This window comes from Lithobates pipiens, unplaced genomic scaffold (assembly GCF_037356315.1).
Source record: "Lithobates pipiens isolate NorthernLeopardFrog02 unplaced genomic scaffold, aLitPip1_a1.2 Scaffold_8, whole genome shotgun sequence".
Classification (NCBI taxonomy): domain Eukaryota; kingdom Metazoa; phylum Chordata; class Amphibia; order Anura; family Ranidae; genus Lithobates; species Lithobates pipiens.
The window spans coordinates 542,747,157-542,766,295 of record NW_027507903.1 but is presented as its reverse complement, the minus strand read 5'-3'; the positions used below and the strand labels follow the sequence as shown (position 1 = coordinate 542,766,295).

Here is a 19,139-nt window from a genome sequence, read left to right as displayed (position 1 = left end):
GCTCGGAAGGAGTCCTAGGGAAAGATCTTCATCGCCATGAGAAAATATCAAGTTTCTGTGACCAGAGAACACAAGACGTGCATGCTAGAGAAGATCAAGTAGAAGAAGTAGCGGTAAAGTGGCAGAAGTAGATCGGTGTTCTGTGACTGGGGAACACAGGACTTTGAACCAAAGGAGAAGGTCAGTGTCACGTAAAGAAGAGGTAAAATCTGGGGAGAGCAGTGTAGCATGCTGTGTGGCTGGGGAGCCCAGCATGAACCGAAGTGAACAGGCTGGGAACAGTAGTTCTATCTTATGCCATGTGCCACGTCATCAGGAGGGGAGGTCCTGTGAGTGCACATTGGTAGCAACTTCCAGAGACTGTGAGACTGATTCTCTGAGCCATGGAAAATTGGCGGTATAGGCTTTTGGCTCTCTGATATGTAACAGGAAAACCACATCAGTCTGGAGGGGAATTATTCAGAGTGATTCTTCTTGTTCCAACTGGAAGCAGTGAGTAGTAAATCTTCAGTCAGATATGCCAAGCAACAGAAGAAGCAATAGTCTACAGTGAGGATTCTACAGGGAAAATCCATATACTAGGCCAAGGCCATGGATGATACCCTTTAATATACAAAACCTATATGGGCATCTCATACTTCCCTTATTTTCATCCAAGTTATTTCCCATCAGTAAAGAGCAATAAAACCAAATTATTGACTGTTTTAATGTCTTTACATGGTGCGTGCGAGATTGGCAGCAGGGTGATTGGTGGATTTCTATAATCAACTCAGCAGCCCTTACGAGGGTACCGCTACAGATACACTATATAGAATCCTCTATTTGAGCTTGAGTGGGGAGATGTTAGAGTTTTTTTCTTAATAATGCCCCTTTCTTTTGGAGATCCCTGATCCCTCTATTGTTCTGGATAATTCATGAATGACACTCTGGTAGCACGGTAAACATTAGTGTTTAAGATGGGATTCTGAGCAGGTGGCGAGTCTACTTTAGCCTTTCTTTCACTCGATGTGTTACTGACTGCAAATGCTGGATACACACTGGTATATATTTTTTTTTTTCGTTCAATCCAGCGAGTTGAATGAGAAAAGCTAACAGATGGTCGTACCAACACAAGTGATGTTGGTTCTGCAATCTCCCCTGCTGTCCCTCACCAGAATTCACTGAAATGGCTTATTCTGATTTCATTGTACACTGTGAGCTTCTCACTGTATGCATTAGAAGCTGTGGCAAGTCAGATAGAACCCATCTCATTTCCTGAGTGGGGACACCCAGTATCATCTAAGCTTGCCTCACTGTCCCTGGCCCACCCATTTCATTCACTGGATTTTTAGTTCTTTCAACTATAGAGGCTCAACATCAGTGGACTGCCCCGGGTTACACACTTGGGGGGTGGGGGGTGTCAGGCACTGCCCAGGGACCCCAGGTGTATCTGGGGCCCCTGCACTTCCCCTGTCATTGCAGATTTGTAAAAACATTGATTGGATCAGCATAAAGACCAGCGGTATGGGGAGGCTGTCTGTAACTCCCCCCTGTCATCTCGTCAAGTTAGGCTGTCCCTCGGATGTTCACTATCTCCCGAGGCAACCGGAGGTGGTGGGCGGGGTTGGGGTGTGGCTGCCTCCTCCACTACTCCTACAGGCCGCCCCCCAGCTAAAGAAGAAAATGTTGGAGAGACTACAGCAGCCCAGGAATCTTCTGACATGCTGTAAGTGACTGAGCAATGCACACTGTCACTACATGCAGACCTAACCTGTCTCTATACACTGCCCTGACCTGGCTCTGTGTACCGCTCTGACCTGGCGCTATGTACCGCCCTGACCTGGCGCTATGTACCACCCTGAGCTGGCACTATAAAACCTACCGTATATACTCGAGTATAAGCCGAGATTTTCAGCCTCTTTTTTGAGGCTGAAAGTGCCCCCCTCGGCTTATACTCGAGTCATCGCTGTCTGCCCGCTCGATCAGCGTGTCGAGCAGACAGACAGCGGCCATTCTATTCAAAAGCCGCGCCTCCGGCTCCGCCTTCGCCTGTGATAGGCGGAACACTGAATTTCCCAGCAGCCTGTGTTCCGCCTATCACGGACATCGTATCATCCTCGTACTACGGACGAGGATGATACGACGTCAGTGATAGGCGGAACACAGGCTGCTGGGAAATTCAGTGTTCCGCCTATCACAGGCGAAGGAGGAGGCGCGGCTTTTGAATTTTACAATGGCCGCCGAAGAGGGCACGGGACGGAGGCAAGGCAAGGCAAGGCAAGGCAAGGCACGGCACGGCACGGCACGGGACGGGACGGGACGGGGGCAAGGCAAGGCACGACACGACGGCACGGCACGGGACGGAACGGAGGCAAGGAGGCAAGGCACGGGACGGAGGCTCGGGACAAAGGTAGGCTGGACACACACACACACACACACACACACACACACACACACACACACACACACACACACACACACACGGATACACACACACACAGGGATGGGTGGATGGATGGAGACACACACAGGGATGGATGGATGGAGACACACACACACAGGGATGGATGGATGGATGGATGGAGACACACACACACAGGGATGGATGGATGGATGGACACACACACACACAGGGATGGATGGACGGACACACAGGGATGGACGGACACACAGGGATGGACGGACACACAGGGATGGACGGACACACACACAGGGATGGACAGGCATGTCTCACCCTCGGCTTATACACGAGTCAATAAGTTTGCCAGTTTTTTTGGGGGTAAATTGGGGGCCTCGGCTTATATTCGGGTCGGCCTATACTCGAGTATATACGGTAACCTAAAAGTGTACTACCCTAACGTCACTTAACGTCAACGTGTGGTGGGCTGCCCGCCCGCCTGAGGGGGGGGTGCCAGGTATAGGATATGCCCCAGGTGCCAGATGCTCTAGGTACGCCCCTGCTCAACATTACATGTGGATGTCACCTAGGGCAGTCTACATGCAAATGCAGGCTGCCTAGGAATACTCACTTCTGTAAAATAACATCCACTTATCAAGGCATTTTATGTATTTGCATAACTTCTCTTAACAGCCACCCGACTGCTTGCATTAAGGCTAGGGGCTCTTGAAAGGAGTACTGAAATAGGGTAGTGTGTTTTCAGGAAGCTGTTTATAGCACTCTAACAGCTGCTCTCACCAGCCATTATTTACCTGCATCACTTAGGCCAGCCATACATGGTTCGAATCTCGACTGGTTCAGCAGGAACCGGCCAAGAATCTAACCATTAATGGGTTGATCGATTGATCAACTTATGTACAACCAGCCTGCCGGCTACTCTTATGATTATCGCTAACGGCTGCTATAGCTAGCGATAATCGCTGTCTTCTTCTAGCAGGGACGGCTTGCTCCTGCCCCTCTGCCAGAAGCAGACAATGGCTCAGAAGGAGGGTTTCCTCTGCCAACACTGCCTGTGTTGATGGGGGAATCGTGCATTTCATATTCCAGATATGTGTCTGCTGTACCATGTACTTGTATGAAAAAACATCCTTATTGCTCCTTCTTGTGAATTCTCTGGTGTGTTCCTGCTAGTCCCTCTGTTTTCCTATTAAAAACTGACCAAACTAAGCAGGAAAGTATACCGTGATCAGTTTTCTAGCTATGCTGGGAACTCAGCCTGATCTCCTCCAAAGATCAGACTTGTCCTCCTGACACACCTCCCAACCCCCCCGCCCTCCCCAAAACAGTCTTTCACTGGGAAGTTTAGTGTACTGCTGCTTCTCCTCCCCCAGCTCTTATGCATCTGGGAAGAGAAGGAATGTGACCACTTATAAAAAAAGGGCAAAAAAGTGTAGCACTGACCCCCGAAGGAGCTGCTGCTTTCATTGGGCTTACCGTTACCTTCTTGACCTCTTCTCCGTCTAGAGGTTCCCGTGGTAGTTGGCCCAGAGAAATGTGGAAACTGACACTGAATCTTCTTTTGGGTTATTTATTTGAGACAGAAACAGAGTCTTTAGACAAGGGTAGAGGGTTAGGATTAAGCTCAGGTACTTTAGACTGCAAAAATTGAAAGTTTTATAGGAAAAATCCAGAGAATAGCAACCGTTTCACAACTGGATTTCACAACCCGCTGATAGACCTCCTCTCACTAGGCCTAACAGCCGGTAGGGTGTTTAGCAAAGTCTCTGAAACAGACTTGAGTGTAGGATATTTGAGAAAAGTCTCTGCCACAGACTTGAGCATACTGAGGGACATAGACAACAAATTTAAAGAACTATCATGCGGTATCTCTCAGCCAATCCGGCAATACCGTATGAGTGCAGATCCATGTAGCGTCCTTCAATTAAGCCTTCTGAAGAGTCCTCCCCTGGGGTTTCTCCAGTTGCTGGGCCTCTCCCTTAGATGAGATTGCACCGGACCACTTTTGGATCAATAGGCCCCGAAATCCATTCAGGCATGTCCCTGCAGTTGCGTTGCCTCGGGCCAGCCAGCCCAGAGACTTGAGATGCATGGTTCCGCACCCCAGGCCAGGAGGGCCATGGGGCTGGTCAGGAGGAACAGAACCAAACAGACAGAAAATATTCTCTCAAACAGAACCCCGAAGCACGTAATGTCAGTACCTTAAATACCACCTCACAGAATGCACAGCAAGAGAACACTCCCACTTGGCTGGTTCCCGAGAGAACAGTGGCATTCAATACACCCAACTAGACTGCGCTCTCACTATTGCCGGTGGTGACAGTGACACCTGCGGTCAAGGAGAACCCAGTGCAACCCAGCTAGACTGGTACTGAAACCAGAAATTTAGAAAATTTGCCCCAAAACCCAACTGTGGTTTCAGGAAAGTTAACTTTGAAAAAACCATAGCGCCTGCTCATCAGGAGCCAGCTCTACAAACGTTTTTTATATTTATGCACAAATGTTTTGCCTTTCATTTCTATTTTAAACTGAATGGGTTGTTTTACAAGACGATCGTTTACAATCACTTTAATGGCACAAGCATTGCAGAATCTTGATTGTCCAGAACTACATCTGAAAATACATAATTAACACACTTGTTTCATTAGCATGTTGGTAAGGGAAGGGGGGAAGAACAAGAGGAGAGATAATTTAAACATAAAATTCAGCTTTAAATTTCACAATAAAATCAAAGACATGGGTGACATTAAAAACCTGAAAGAAATTCTACCCATTCCCCACACTTTTCAACACTAAACATGTTTTGGTTGGAGTTGGGTTTAAGCTCTGGGTGTATCAGACTGCTTCTCATCCTTTATTTTCTGTGCTTAACGTGGGCTGCAGGAATACTGAGAAATAATACAATTTAATCTCTTTTTTTTTTTATTTTATTTTTTATTCACCTTCACTAAACATTTTGTGTCTCCAGAGCAAGTATCCAGATCGGGCCCAGTACAAGCTGTACATGGAGGGGAATCCTGTACATTTACACCTCGAGAAGACTGAGTGAGTAACATCACTGTCATACACCAATATATGTATTATTATTTATATGTGTTTATATTTACTTAAAACATATTCACACAATACTAAGGATTTGTAGCAAAGTATTCTTTGTGCTTTGTGCTGCAGTGCTCTAACTCTAAATGTAATACAAACTAAGGGGCTCTTTTGCGATCAAACGTTTTAACTTTAGGTCTACCCAAATCTGACATTTCAGTTGGGTGGATGTTTTATATGCTTTTAGAGAGCTATAGTGAAACATTTTGGTGTCTATGTTCCCAGTTACAAACTACTTGCAATGACATCTGTGGGAGGGATCCCAGATTCCCCACTAAATAGCCTATTAAATTGTAATTTCTTCTTAATCCTCTTGTATTTTATTGTATTGTAACTGTATTATCTGCCTTTATACTGTAAAGTGCTGCACAAACTGTTGGCACTATATAAATCCTGCACGATAATAATAGTAGTTTTTAATTTCAGTGTAACCCCTTTACCACTAGGTCAGATGAACCCCCAGCAGCTTAGTAGGTACACATTCTAAATACTCTAGTCCACTTACATTAGACTGAGCATCACTTCTAAGTGTAGGATCAATGTCCTGTATCAGGGTGAAAAATACCTGGGTGCCAGTCACTTTAAGAAGTTGCACAGTGTATATTAGGCAGCATAAAGTCAGGGAGGAGGCGCAGGGTACCTGAAAACAAGCAAAATTATGCAATCTTTCACCTACAGTCAATAGGAAATAAACCTTGAAATCAGGACTGATAATCTGAATTCTTCCGACTGTAGATAACTTCAATATAGCACACTTGTTCCTTGGATAAGCTACCAGAACTTCTTGCAAGGCCTGCCAACAATAGACTCCACTAAGCTTCCCAGGATGCACTTCTTCAGCAAAGTCTTCACCCCTGCTGCTTCAGTCCAGAAATATCTACATCTCTACAGTTAAGCCCTAATGGGTGAAATGTGAGCAGTTCCTAGGCCTTGTTGTTAACTTCATGGAAGAAAGTTGAGCAAATTGTGACATCATTGGTATGCTGCAGTTTGTTCCTTCAAAGCCTCTGCTTCAGAACATACATAAGATAAGACACAGGGATGGAGATGGGTTAGTCACTGACTCGTGACTTAAATGACTAATTTACCATAAACCTGTTTGAGGAGATTAAGGAAATGAAAAAATCCAAACCCAACCACCCTGTGTTTACACTTCCCTTTATGCCTATTCTAATGAACACCAATCTCAGCACAATGTCCTGACAGCTTCCAATGTTGTTGAAATCACACATTCTTTAGCATGCCCCTGTCCCATATAAAAATTGCTGGGGTCTGGTGATTAGCTAACAGCCCCCAACTGCTGCATTTTTACTTAATGGAGTAGTGGATCTGTATTTGTACAGTGTTTGTATTTTTACTTAATGGAGGAGTGGATCAAGCAACTACTTTATTTCTGGTAGACAGAGACCATGTGATCTTTGCCTAGACTTTAAGGCTACTTTCACACTTAAAGTGCTGGCCGTAAGTGGTAAAGCACCGCTCATTTCAGGGGTGCTTTTTACTGCTGTGTAAGTAATGCTTTTGCGCTACTTTTCGGTCGCTAGTGTGGCGCTTTTAACCCCAAAGAAGGGGTTAAAAACGCTGTGTTGCTGCGCATCCGAAGCGCTTTTCAGGTGCTTTGGAAGTGCTACTCATTCCTTTTAATGGGCAGGGCATTATGGGAGCCATGTATACAGCACTCCCAAACCGCCTCAAAGATGCTGCTTGCAGGACTTTTCCTAACGTCCCGCAGGCGCACCACCCCAGTGTGAAGACACAATGAAATGAATGGGAGACGGTTTTCAGGTGCTATTTATAGGCTATTTCTAGTGCTAAAATGCCTGAAAGCTGCCTCTGTGTGAAAGGGGTCTAAGTCGAACTTGAAGAAGCAATTGAGCAGCATTTTATTTTATTTTTATTTGGATTAACAAAGAGGTTCAATAGTACAACAGTACTTACAGCATTTGATAGTACGAATGTATCCTAATTAAAAAAAAAAGCACGCATCCATTTTACTCAAATAATAAAGGCAAATACTATAAATTATATCATCACAAAAAAGAAGTTGGAAAAAAAAAAATTAAATCAGCATAGAAAAATAATGAAATTCAGTCCAATGTGAAAGTGAATGTCCAAATAATTGATCCGTGCTCAAAACAGATGACTTCCATGTTACATTTATGTCTTTGAACCCATGGGGGGTTTAATAGCAGCCCATCTCGTATGAGTCCAGATGACATCCTGCGAAACCTGTAACAGCTGAGCTGAGATACATAGTATCTTTGATGGTTGGAGCTTTCTTGGAGCAAATTAGATCTCATTAATCTGAGATCCTTCTGGTAGGAGGTGTGTGTGTGTATATGTGGAGATGTCACCCTTCTAAGCACTAGTGTACATAGTGTCATCTGTTTTGAGCACGGATCAATTATTTGGACATTCACTTTCACACTGGACTAATTACTTTGGGGCTGAATTTATACGTTTTCTATGCTGGTTTAACAGTAAGGTTTTTTTTTTTTCAACTTCTCTTTTGTGATATTACTTAACGTATTCACTTTTATTATTGGAGTAGGAGGGATGCACACTTGCGTTTTTTTTTTGTTTTTTTGTTTTTTACACAAGTAGTAGCACCTTTTTAGGTTCGGTATAATTGGGATAAGTGCTGGGTATTTTATAGTTTGGATACCGATGTATCCTGTTGATTTTTCAAGAGTTGGTCCACTTTCAATATTCATAAATAACATTGTGACACAGACAGCTGATTTAAATTTTTTTCATTATTTGGACATTGCAGACTGAAGTAAATAATAGAAAATTATTTTAATAAAAAGAATCACTGTTCTAATATGGGACAGTTGGTAGCCCCAACAAGCACAGTGGCAGCATTGGCTATGTATAGATGGAAACCTAGTACAAAGCATGCATTGTGTTGTGTCCTGCCACAGGGAAAATGCCAAAGCTTGTGTCTCCTGTGAAGGGAAATTTTAATAAGTTGCATAATATACTGTAAAGGATAATAACATTTCGGATTTTTCTTTAGATCACAGCTGCCTACTCTTTCTCTGGTTGTATTTTGTACTTCCTCATTCCACACTGTCTATCAAGCTATCAAATCCAAAATCTAAAGAGAATTCTGTTTAATAAAAAAAATATAATTGCATGAGAAGTAGTAATTGATGGCCGTTTTAAAGATGTGAAAATGTTACAATTTTCTCCTGTAACTGCTGAAAATCTCCATTCTCCGATCATGCAACTAGACCCTTAGCACTGGTTGTGTGGTGTCTGACAAAAGGTTCAGGAAGAGTCATCCCAAGAACACTCTGTCTGCTTTCTGCTTCCCAAAAACCCCATACCCAGCCTTTGAAGGGTGAAGATTTCCAACCGGGGGAAAGGGAGGGAAGAATTCCAAGCAGAGTGAGGAATGAATATTTGTAGTGTTTACAGGAGAAAAGGTCCCTCATCCATCAATTAAAGCTCAAATGAACTTTCAGAACAACAGATGCACAAAGACTTAAATGGGGTATACATGGACTAAAAAATTGTCCGGTTCAGGAGAAACCAATGACTTTTGGTCCCTGTGTACAACAGTACCAGTCTAAAGACCACTTCTTTTGAATGATCATGCTGGAAAACCAGCATTTGACCAGCTCTTGCATCCAATGGCTACAACCCCACCCAGCCATAAACACTAAGGCCGCGTACACACGCGGGGACTGTTCGCCCAACTTTGTCCATCAAACAGTTTCAGCAAACAGTCCGCTCAAAATTAGCATGGACGGACATGGCCACACACGACGAACGAACAGTTTGCTGAAACCGTGCGCGATGACGTGAACGGCACGTACGACGGGACGAAAAATACGACGTCCTATACACTGCATTATAACTTTCGGCGTGTAAATCCTTTCTGAGCATGCGCGGAACTTAGTTTGACGAACAAGCCTACACACGAGGGGACTGTTCGCTGAAACAAAGTTTCAGCGGACAGTTTTTCGGAATTTCCGAAAAACCTTGTTCAGCGGACTGTTCGCTGAAACTGTCCGCTGAAAGCCCACACACGAGCGGACTGTCCGCCGAAACACTGTTCAGCGGACAAAGTTGGGCGAACAGTCCCCACGTGTGTACGCGGCCTAAGGCAGGACATTGATCAGGTAGGTTAGATCATCTTCTCTGATTGGATTTTTCCCTTTGAGTTAAATAGAGCAAGTTTCATCTCTCACTGCCTCTCATCTGTTCCCCTCTGGGATTCTCTGCTTAACTAAATGTTCCTGGCCATACACTCTTTGGCCAATTTCTTTACCTAGCTGAAGTGTTGCAAATTTACTTCCAACTGTTCTTATAGGATCAACAACCTACCTACCTATGGCATAGCTGTAAATGTTTAGGCCATGAAAATCACATACTGTATACTTGGAACCTTTTCTAGCTCTTGGTAACTCATTTGTATAAGGCAGCATTTCTCAACCTTTTTACCCCAGAGGAACCAATAAATGATTTTCAGGCCTTGTAGTCAACCCCCCCCCCCCCCCCCCCGCTAAAACCAATTAATTGAGGTGGCGAATGCAAAGAATGCTCCCTACACAGTGGTAGTCAGAATGCTCTCCTTACAGACAGCTAAAAAGATCATTGGTGTCATGCCACTGGCTCTGCCAAGTGGAGTTGGCTCTGGAACTATGCAGCCAACATCAAATGAGAAGTCAATTAGCCACAGCTCAGGAAGCCCCTAGCAACCTCTGGAGGAAACCTAAGGTTCCACAGAACCCTTGCTGAGAACGGCTGGTCTAAAAACCAGAAGACAGGGAGCTCTCCAGTCTTCTTGTAATTTTTTTATCAATGATCCCTATTCTGCTAATAATGAATGCAGCAACAGAAAAAAAGCTGTAATATTCATGTGATATGGCGCAAAATGTCTGAAAAAACAAATTGATCACAAGATCATTTCAGATCATGGAACTATTCAAATTTATGTCCTAATGATCAGGGTTGCAAAACATGACAACAAAATTGTCTGATGACCACACATGCACAATAGTTAGAAACCGTAATGTTTGACAGATTGGCTAAAAATGTGTTTAAAAATTAATAATTGATATGCTTGGCTGCCTGTAGTTAGTACTGGGCTTAGGAAACAAATATTTACTTTTTCCCCATAAATTGAATGACACTGTCATAAAAACTAACAACAATTATAACTGTTTACTTTGTGTTTTATACTGTGTTAGTGGTGCTGATTGGCATCTCACTGATCTATAAACGTTCCTTTCACACGTTTATCTCTTGTTAAATATTAAACTCTGCATTCTTGTTTGTATAAAACAGATATTTTTTGCTGCTTATAACTTTGTTTTTGAAAGTACAGCTACATATAATATGATTTTTCTAACTCAAGGACTTTGTAAAATGACTTTAAAGTAGAACTATGGCCTTGCACTAAAACATATCTGTATTGCAGCACTATGCAATGCATTACAGTCTGCTTGCAAGGTTCCATAAATACTCATTAGACCTGCTGGTAAAGTCCATCTAATGCATCTTCCTGTGATAGTGTGGCAACAATGCTGCACTGCTCCTGAATTTAGAGTAGCGTTGCCACTCATGTAGGCTGTGTCTGCTTGCACTACATTAGGATGAGAAGATGTTGCAGGTGTTGGGCATATGGTGCATTATGTGGCCTGTTGATTTGTTGACAAGCCTTGTATACCCTTGGAATGTCTCTGCCGAAAAGCAGAATGCTATGCCTCTCAAGTTAGAGTGATGAGAGGAGGATGCAGGAGTAGGGATCGCCTCTGTGTTGCTTGGAATCTGGTTGCACTTGTTGAGAGTGGAAAAAAGTATTTATTTATACACTGCCATCAGGGGGAGCTATTGGAAGACCAGTGGCTCCCCTGTCTGAAGTTTCTGTAATGCCAACATAGATGTGCAAATTATATGGTAAGGCATCTCCTGTTATTTTTATCAGGTTTAAAAGCTTTGATCTTGCAAGAGACCTGTCGCTATTATCATCTAGGACAGTCTTTTCAGGTTGACCCTTAAAGTATACATGAACTAAGCATATTTTGGCATAGAATTTGTCAGAAGTCCTCCACAAACATCTGTACATGTAGAGAAATCTGGAGTTTGAGGCAGTGTTTAGGCTGTGCTCCTCCTGCCATGCAGGGCCGTCTTGAATATTGATTGGGCCCCGGGTAAAAATTTTCTTAGGGCCCTCCTCCCCCCATGCAATTTCACCCACCACCTTCTCTGAGACATAAAATAAATAGCAGCTAGACTTCAAATCAGTTTACTGTATCAGATCAGGAAGTGATTGAGATTGGTTGCCAGAGGTTACAGCATATCATTACCGATCAATGACTGGTGGCTAGAGGTTACAGCACTACTTAAGGCCCACCGATTAGTTGCTAGAGGTTACAGCACATGATTTCTGCTTGTTGATTGGCTGCTAGAGGTTACTGTACAGTAATACTGCTCACTGGTTGCTATAGGTTACAGCACATCAGCTCCTCACTGCAGCGGGGCATATATACATATGATTACTGCCTTTATTTACATATCAATTCCGTTGGCCTCAGATATTTACAGATGTATGTCACTGCTATTTACATATGAATGCCGCTTATTTACATGTAAACACAGGTCTGCAGGTGAGTCATCTGTACACAGCAATAGGGCAGAGCTGAGCAGCATTAGTAGCAGCATTTCACACTGAGATATCAGGGCACAGTACAGGACTAAAACTACAAGGGACAAGGGAATATAAACTAGGATAGTTGGCAAGTATGAGGAAGCTGCTTTGGGCCCCACAACAATGACAGGGCCCAGGGCAGCTGCCCTTTTGCCCTGCCTAAAAGACGGCCCTGCCTAAAAGACGGCCCTGCTGCCATGTTTGCCTCAGGAGGATTACCTGTGGACAAAGTGCTTGCATGTGTGATCATCACTGTCACATTCTATGCACTTAACAGTAGCCTTACAGTCTTTAATATGGTGTTCAGCCATATTATGTGGAAGCACAGCATTTGAAGCAACCCCATATTTTTTTTAAAAGCTCTTCACCTACTTCCCAGGGTTTCTTTTTGAAGACAATACGTTTCCTAAGCAGGTGTGGTTTGTTATGTATGGGAGAATTGATGATTTGGGTGCTAATTTTTCTTGTCCTGATCAGCCGTTCAGGGACTAGAGTAAGTTCAAGTAGAATATCAGTCCTTTTCCTTTTCAGTCCTTTTCACAGACACCACTTGGACTTCTTTTGTCTCCACGTAAAATGTCTGAGCATGCAAGCATTGGGGAAGGTGAACCAAGAGGATTGGACTTCCTAAAGAAGCATCTGTAAATCTCTTAACCACTTCCCGAATGCCGATATACGCTTTTACTTTGAGGACAGATATCGTTGTTATGGCATCACCTAGCTGCCATAACCCCAGTATCCCTGTGTTCGGCCGGTGGTTGGCTACAAGATAAAAGTGATCTCTGCAGACTATTTGCCACAAAATCACTTTTATCGTGGCAGGAGAGGGCTCCCGCCATGCTCCGTTGCCCTGCACCGCTTACCGGAGCCGTCGGCAGCGGCGGAGGCGAACGGGTCCATTCCCTAGCAGTACATGGAGATGAGTGAGGGGAAGATAACCCCACCCGTCTCCATGACACTGCAGGGTGGAAGCAATGTCAAAAAGTCACTTCCGCCCGTGGCTCTTAAGAGGCCATTTTTTTTTACCCCAGATGTCATATTTAAGAGGTCCTGTCATGCTTTTCTTTCTATTACAAGGGATGTTTACATTCCTTGTAATAAGAATAAAAGTGACACCCTTTTTCTTATTTATTTTATTTTTTTAAAACAGTGTAAAAGGTAAAGGTAAAAATTTGTCGCCATTCCACGAGCGGGTGCAATTTTGAAGCGTGACATGTTTTGTATCAATTTATTCGGCATAACATGATCTTTCACAATACAAATAAAAATTGGGCTAACTTTACTGTTGTCTTACTTTTTAATTCAAAATTTTTTTTTTTTTTTCCCCAAAAAAAGTGTGCAAATACGGTGTGACAGAAAGTATTACAATGACCGCCATTTTATTTTCTAGGGTGTTAGAAAAAAAATGTATAATGTTTGGGGGTTCTAAGTAATTTTCTAGCAAAAAAACTGTTTTTTACTTGTAAACAACACATCTAAAAAAGAAGCCTGGTCCTTAAGGGGTTAATGAATTCTCAAAAGTAGGAAAGAAAGAAGAAACTTTATTATCTTCCTTGTACCCTGATCCAAGTGATGCCCATTTTCCTGTATACCATAAGGTAACTTGGACTATTGGGTTGACCCCTCAATCTGTATCTAGGTAACTGAGGCTGGGTAGGTAGGTATCAGCTTTGGCGCATTGAAGCTACAAGAGAAGGTCACTGAGCTCTTGTAAGTTTAGATTGTCTCTGCTTGATATTTTTGGGGCATTTTAGCAACCTTTTAAATAAAGCATTTTCAATGGCTTCTGGGCTGCTGAAGCCACGCTCAAGTCTCTCCCAAACAGTGTTAAGAGCTGCGTCAGGGTTGTCAAGGCTTTGAGCCCTTTGATTTCAGTAGATTGAGAACCTAGCTACTTGATAAGCGGATCTAGTTCTACTGTAGTTCTGACAGCCCCCTCGTATTGGACGGGAAAGGGGAGAGAGCTGGTCTGCTCATCCTCCTCCGACCCCTCTCCTCCTGTTTCTGGCCTGCCCACACTCCAATCCTTAGCAGTGCTGTTCCTCAGCAAAGAGGATGTGTTGGCAGGAAGTTTGAAGCCCAACAGCTGGATGATCCAACAAAGCAGACAAACCGTGCTTGAGCCTCCATTGTGGGTGAGTGAGGCCCCCCCCTTACATCAGGGTTCCCCATTACAGTCCACAACATTCCCCCTTACATCAGAGCCCCCCCCCCCCCCAATCAGGGTTCCCAGAGAACCCCTTACATCAGAGTTCCCCTTTACATTCTAGACTCCACAAAGCTCTCCCTTTCCACAGACTTGGATGTAAGGGGAGCCTCGGCTGACTCTGATATAGGGGGGCTCTATGGACACTGATGCTACAGAAGACTGTCAGAGACTGCAGACCTACCAGATGAAATTACCTGTGGTGTGTTTGGAGCATGGAGACTTGCTGTAGAATACAGAGACCTGGAGGATATCACTCAATATTGCTAGAGTTCACTACTAATGTAGCCCATTTTAAAAATCTGTGCTTTCACTGCTGGCTGCTGAGGTTAAGAGACACCCAGCAATTGCCAAGGGACCACAGGCAGCGGCTGAGCACCAGAGGTGTGGAGGCAGCACTCCTAGCTTTGTGCTAACAGGTCACAAAAGACTGATTTCAGCAAACATGGCCTTTCAACATAACACAGGGATTGATGGCTCTGTACAGGCATGTTAATTTGCTCTGAAAGGAGACTTGTGGGTGAGAGGTCATTAGTACAATAAGAACTACACCTAGGCAGCGCTGCAGAGCAGACACACAGACATGTCCTGTCATTAATTCATGCTTGTTCGTTATGTGCCAGTCTTATGAAATGCAATCTGTTACATGTCTATACAATTGTTAATGTTTTTCTTCTTTGCTATCATCTACAGAGGATTGTTAGCAAAAAATTACACAGAGACCACATATCTGGATGATGGGACTCGAGTGACAACCATCCCAGAGAATCAGGTACATAGGGAATTATGTGTTCTGTTTTTTTGGACTCGGTGACTGTTCTATAATGAGATCTAGTCATTTGTTTATAAATGATTGATTGACCTTCTTGAGGATATACTTTCACTATACATCCAATACCCAGTGTCTTTTAAGTGATCTGTCTACATATCCTACAGCTCACAACCACTGTCAGCCTTACGCTACCTTATAATAGAAAAAAAACGATTCCATTGTTCCAGCATACAAACACCTACATTTATGTAGGTGAATAGATCCTTATACAGTTGCTCTTACAAAATTGGAAATGTACAACAATTTGATTTTATGGAATTGTAGAAAGCTGGAGTGTTAGTGAAATAGTTGACCATGGCAGATTCCTTACTTGATTTTGAAGATAAAATACCAGTTGGTTACTCAGGTATACAGAAATAGATTTGGCAAACCAGGCTCCTCTGATTTATTAAAGTATCACTTTTATATGGACTAACATTTTAAAGGTGGGACTGGGTAAATGTGTCCAATGGTCCAATGGTTTCATAACATGCGCATAATGGCTCTGTAGTGTGCCCTTCTCATGCAATGCCTGTGCTCTGTCGCCACTGTTGACCACTTCTGTTGTTCCTCTGGGTCTGGCTTCCTCTAGGTCTGCCATATCCTGTTGAGAAGTCACTTTTGATGTACACTTAGCTAAATTTTTTCCATCTTACAGACTACTCTGCACATGTTTTACAGGCAGTGTATAGAAAGTAAAATGTTGGTAGATGCAAGACAATTATGTTTTTTGGCAGAATAGAAACTGTATTTCTCTTCTGCCAAAAAACTGTACATCCTAACATTTATTTTTTTAATTTTGGGACTTTAGTTTAAGTTATGTATATTGCACACAAAGTGTATTATCGTATTGTGATTTGCGTGGCCAACCTTAAATATAGAGTTCAAAGTAGGCACCGTATAGGATATCTCTGTGCTTCCCTACTACCCAAGCCAAAGCAAAAAAAAAATTCCTTTAGAGAGTCACAATATGCAGAGGGCTTTATAAGCTTTGATATACATATATGTTCCACTTTTTTATTAGGTACACCTTGCTAGTACCAGGTTGGACCTCCTTTTGACTTCAGAACTGCCTTAGTTCTTTGTGGTATAGATTCGACAAAGTGTTGGAAACATATCCCCCACACCGTTACACCACCACCAGCCTGAACTGTTAATTCAAGGCAGGATGGATCCATGCTTTCATGTTTACGCCAAATTCTGACACTAAAATCTGAATGTAGCAGCTGAAATCGAGACTCATCAGACCAGGCAATGTTTTTACAATCTTCTATTGTCCAATTTGGTGAGCCTGTGCATATTTTGCCTCGGTTTCTTATTCTTAGCTGACAGGAGTGGATCTCGGTGTGGTCTTCTGCTGCTGTGCCTCTTCATATATCACATAAACTCCCCCAAATGTGTAGAACTCAACAAAAATGTCACTTAACAAAACACAAACAATACAGTATATCCTTTTACTACTAGAGTGCTGATAAAATAACAGTGTACTTCCACAACCTGTCCCTGCTGATTTATTGGTCAACAACAAGGTAAACATTTGGCAATATTTAAATAGGATGACAATTCTTTAAAACCCGTACACACTGGCCAAATATCGGCCAAAATCAGTCGTTACAAGAAACGGGCCAATTTTCAGACCATGTGTACAGCTGCTTGTCTAACAGAAGCGATCTCACAAATGGCTCCTGTTGAACGAGCATGCTGGAAAACCATTATCTGATCAGCATCAGATCAGTGCTTGCAGCCAATGGCTGCGAGCGCTGACTGGTGTGTTCTTGTGGGAAGCCTGCCGGATTGAATAAAAAAAAAAAAGGAAACTGAATATATGTACCAGGCTAAAATCCTTTGCTCAGTTGTCTATTATTCCTAAAACACTGTCACCTGAGACACAAATCCAGAATGTATGAAATACGACCTGTAGCATCAGCAAGTCAAGAATTTATACAAAATATGTGATGTAGGAGCACAACCTGTTTTTTATAGCCATTTTTTTTTTCAACATTTTTGTAAATTTACCTGGGCATTCTCTGTTAGTATACATTTTTTTTTTCTCTCTGGAAAAGTAGCAACTTTTGGGTAATGAGTTTTTGTGTGTTAAACAGTAATCAGGTTATGGATGCATATATATAGGAGTGAAGAGTTCATCCACCAACAGAATATATATTTTGGGATCCAGGGTTAGGTTTGCATGAAATATAGAAGTTTAGTTACTAAAGACAAATAGCCTGTCATTTTTGAAAGTGCAGTTGCACTCTGCAAGTGTAGTTGCTCCAGAGCTTAGTAAATGAGGTAGTTCACTTTACAGAGAATACTCAATCACCTGCAAGTTAAATTAAAAAAAACTAATTTTTGCTTGAATATGATTGGATGACGTAACTCAGCAGAGCTCTCCCTAATTTACTAAGCTCTGTGCAAAAGTGCAGCTATTTGCCTTTAGTAAATCAACGCCATTGTGTTAGTTGTATTAGGAACATCATTTCAAAATTGGAATAATTGAGGACATCCTCAATGCATATTTATAGGGATACCTACATTTCTCACATTGTGTACATAGAGCACTACCCCTATGTCCCCACTGGTGTAATCTCTAAGGGAAATAAGAATTCCTATGTAAGATAAAACGATGAGTAAGCTTCTGAGTAAGAGAAACTGACACAACAGGGATTGCCGCTAAATCCTTAGGACCAGACTGCATCTGTAAACTGCCTCACATCTGTATCTGAGCCTTTCCTGCATGGCAAGGAATTACTTTTGAAGTAAAAGCATTTTTGGACATTGAAAATAAGACCTACACAGACCCATATATAAATTTTGGATTGCTCCTGCAGAACGTGCTGTAATTGCACATATTGGTAGAATGTCTGTTTTGGTGTCACATATGCCTTGAAAGGTTTTCGAAATTCTGTTCCGACAAACATGGGGCAAACCATGTTTAAATATTGTGATTCCACATGCTGTGATATATGTGCAAATTCTGTGAATAATCTAAATTGACTGCTGCTGGGATATACGGTGTGTATTCCTGTGAAGTATGTTATATTTGTGCCCAGCGCTGTCTAAATATATCTTTTATGTTAATATAATCCTCAAACAAAATAAACTAGTAAATGTCCTTATACAAAGTAATCAAATGAATAAGTTAATAAAATCAAAAAAAAGATCAGGGCGGAGCGAAATGCATCAAGTGGGTGGATACTTCCGGTGATTTCAAATGCAGATCGTGGCTTTGAGTTCCAGAGTGGCTTCTTTACATGCTTACATACAAGAGGAGCGTATTGTAAGTGTGCAATTTGCTTTTATGCTAAAAAAATTAAAATGGAATTGCGCTATGGATCTCTCCTGGTTTTAGCAAAAAAAGGGGAATTTCACCATGTCAGAAGAGTGTGTTATCACCACATCCCTGTTATATAGCAAAAAAGAGGATCCCCCCCCCCCCCCCTTCGTTGGGACTTTGTAGGCAACAACCACACATAAATAGATTGACTAATATATATATATTCGTCAATATATTTGTGTGGTTGTTGCCTACAAAGCCCCAATGAAGGGGGATCCTCTTTTTTGTTCTCCTGGTTCTATTTCCCCATACACGTGTGAGGGGAAATACCCGCCTTTTACCCACCCATTGGAAATCCTAAGAAGGGGAAAAAAACGCAGCTTTTCATTTACCACTAGAGGTTTGCAAGCCCCTTTTTAAACACAGGCCACTCCAAGTTGGTGAGTGGGGACACATAAGGACACGGCACTTTATTGACAGAATTGTCACTGGAGAACACTAAGCACTTTAAAGGACTTCTTGATGCACAGAACATGAATTGTCTGCATATTATCTATCTTTTTTTTGATTTTATGAACTGATTTATTTGATTACTTTGTATAAGGAAATTTACTACTGTATTTTCCTTGAGGATTTTATTATTATAAAAGATACATATATTTAGACAGTGCTGGGCACACATATAACATGGGA

General features: G+C 42.5%; 1 protein-coding gene across 1 annotated transcript in view; it reads left to right on the top strand.

Moving 5' to 3' along the window:
* The window catches only part of LOC143960814 (zinc metalloproteinase-disintegrin-like VLAIP-B), a 109,104-nt gene that overhangs the window by 16,669 nt on the left and 73,296 nt on the right, over positions 1-19,139 (top strand). Inside the window, exons 3-4 of the mRNA XM_077469736.1 lie at positions 5,364-5,440; positions 15,055-15,133. Coding sequence (XP_077325862.1) covers positions 5,364-5,440; positions 15,055-15,133 — 156 coding nt within the window. The remainder of the gene's footprint in view (positions 1-5,363; positions 5,441-15,054; positions 15,134-19,139) is intronic.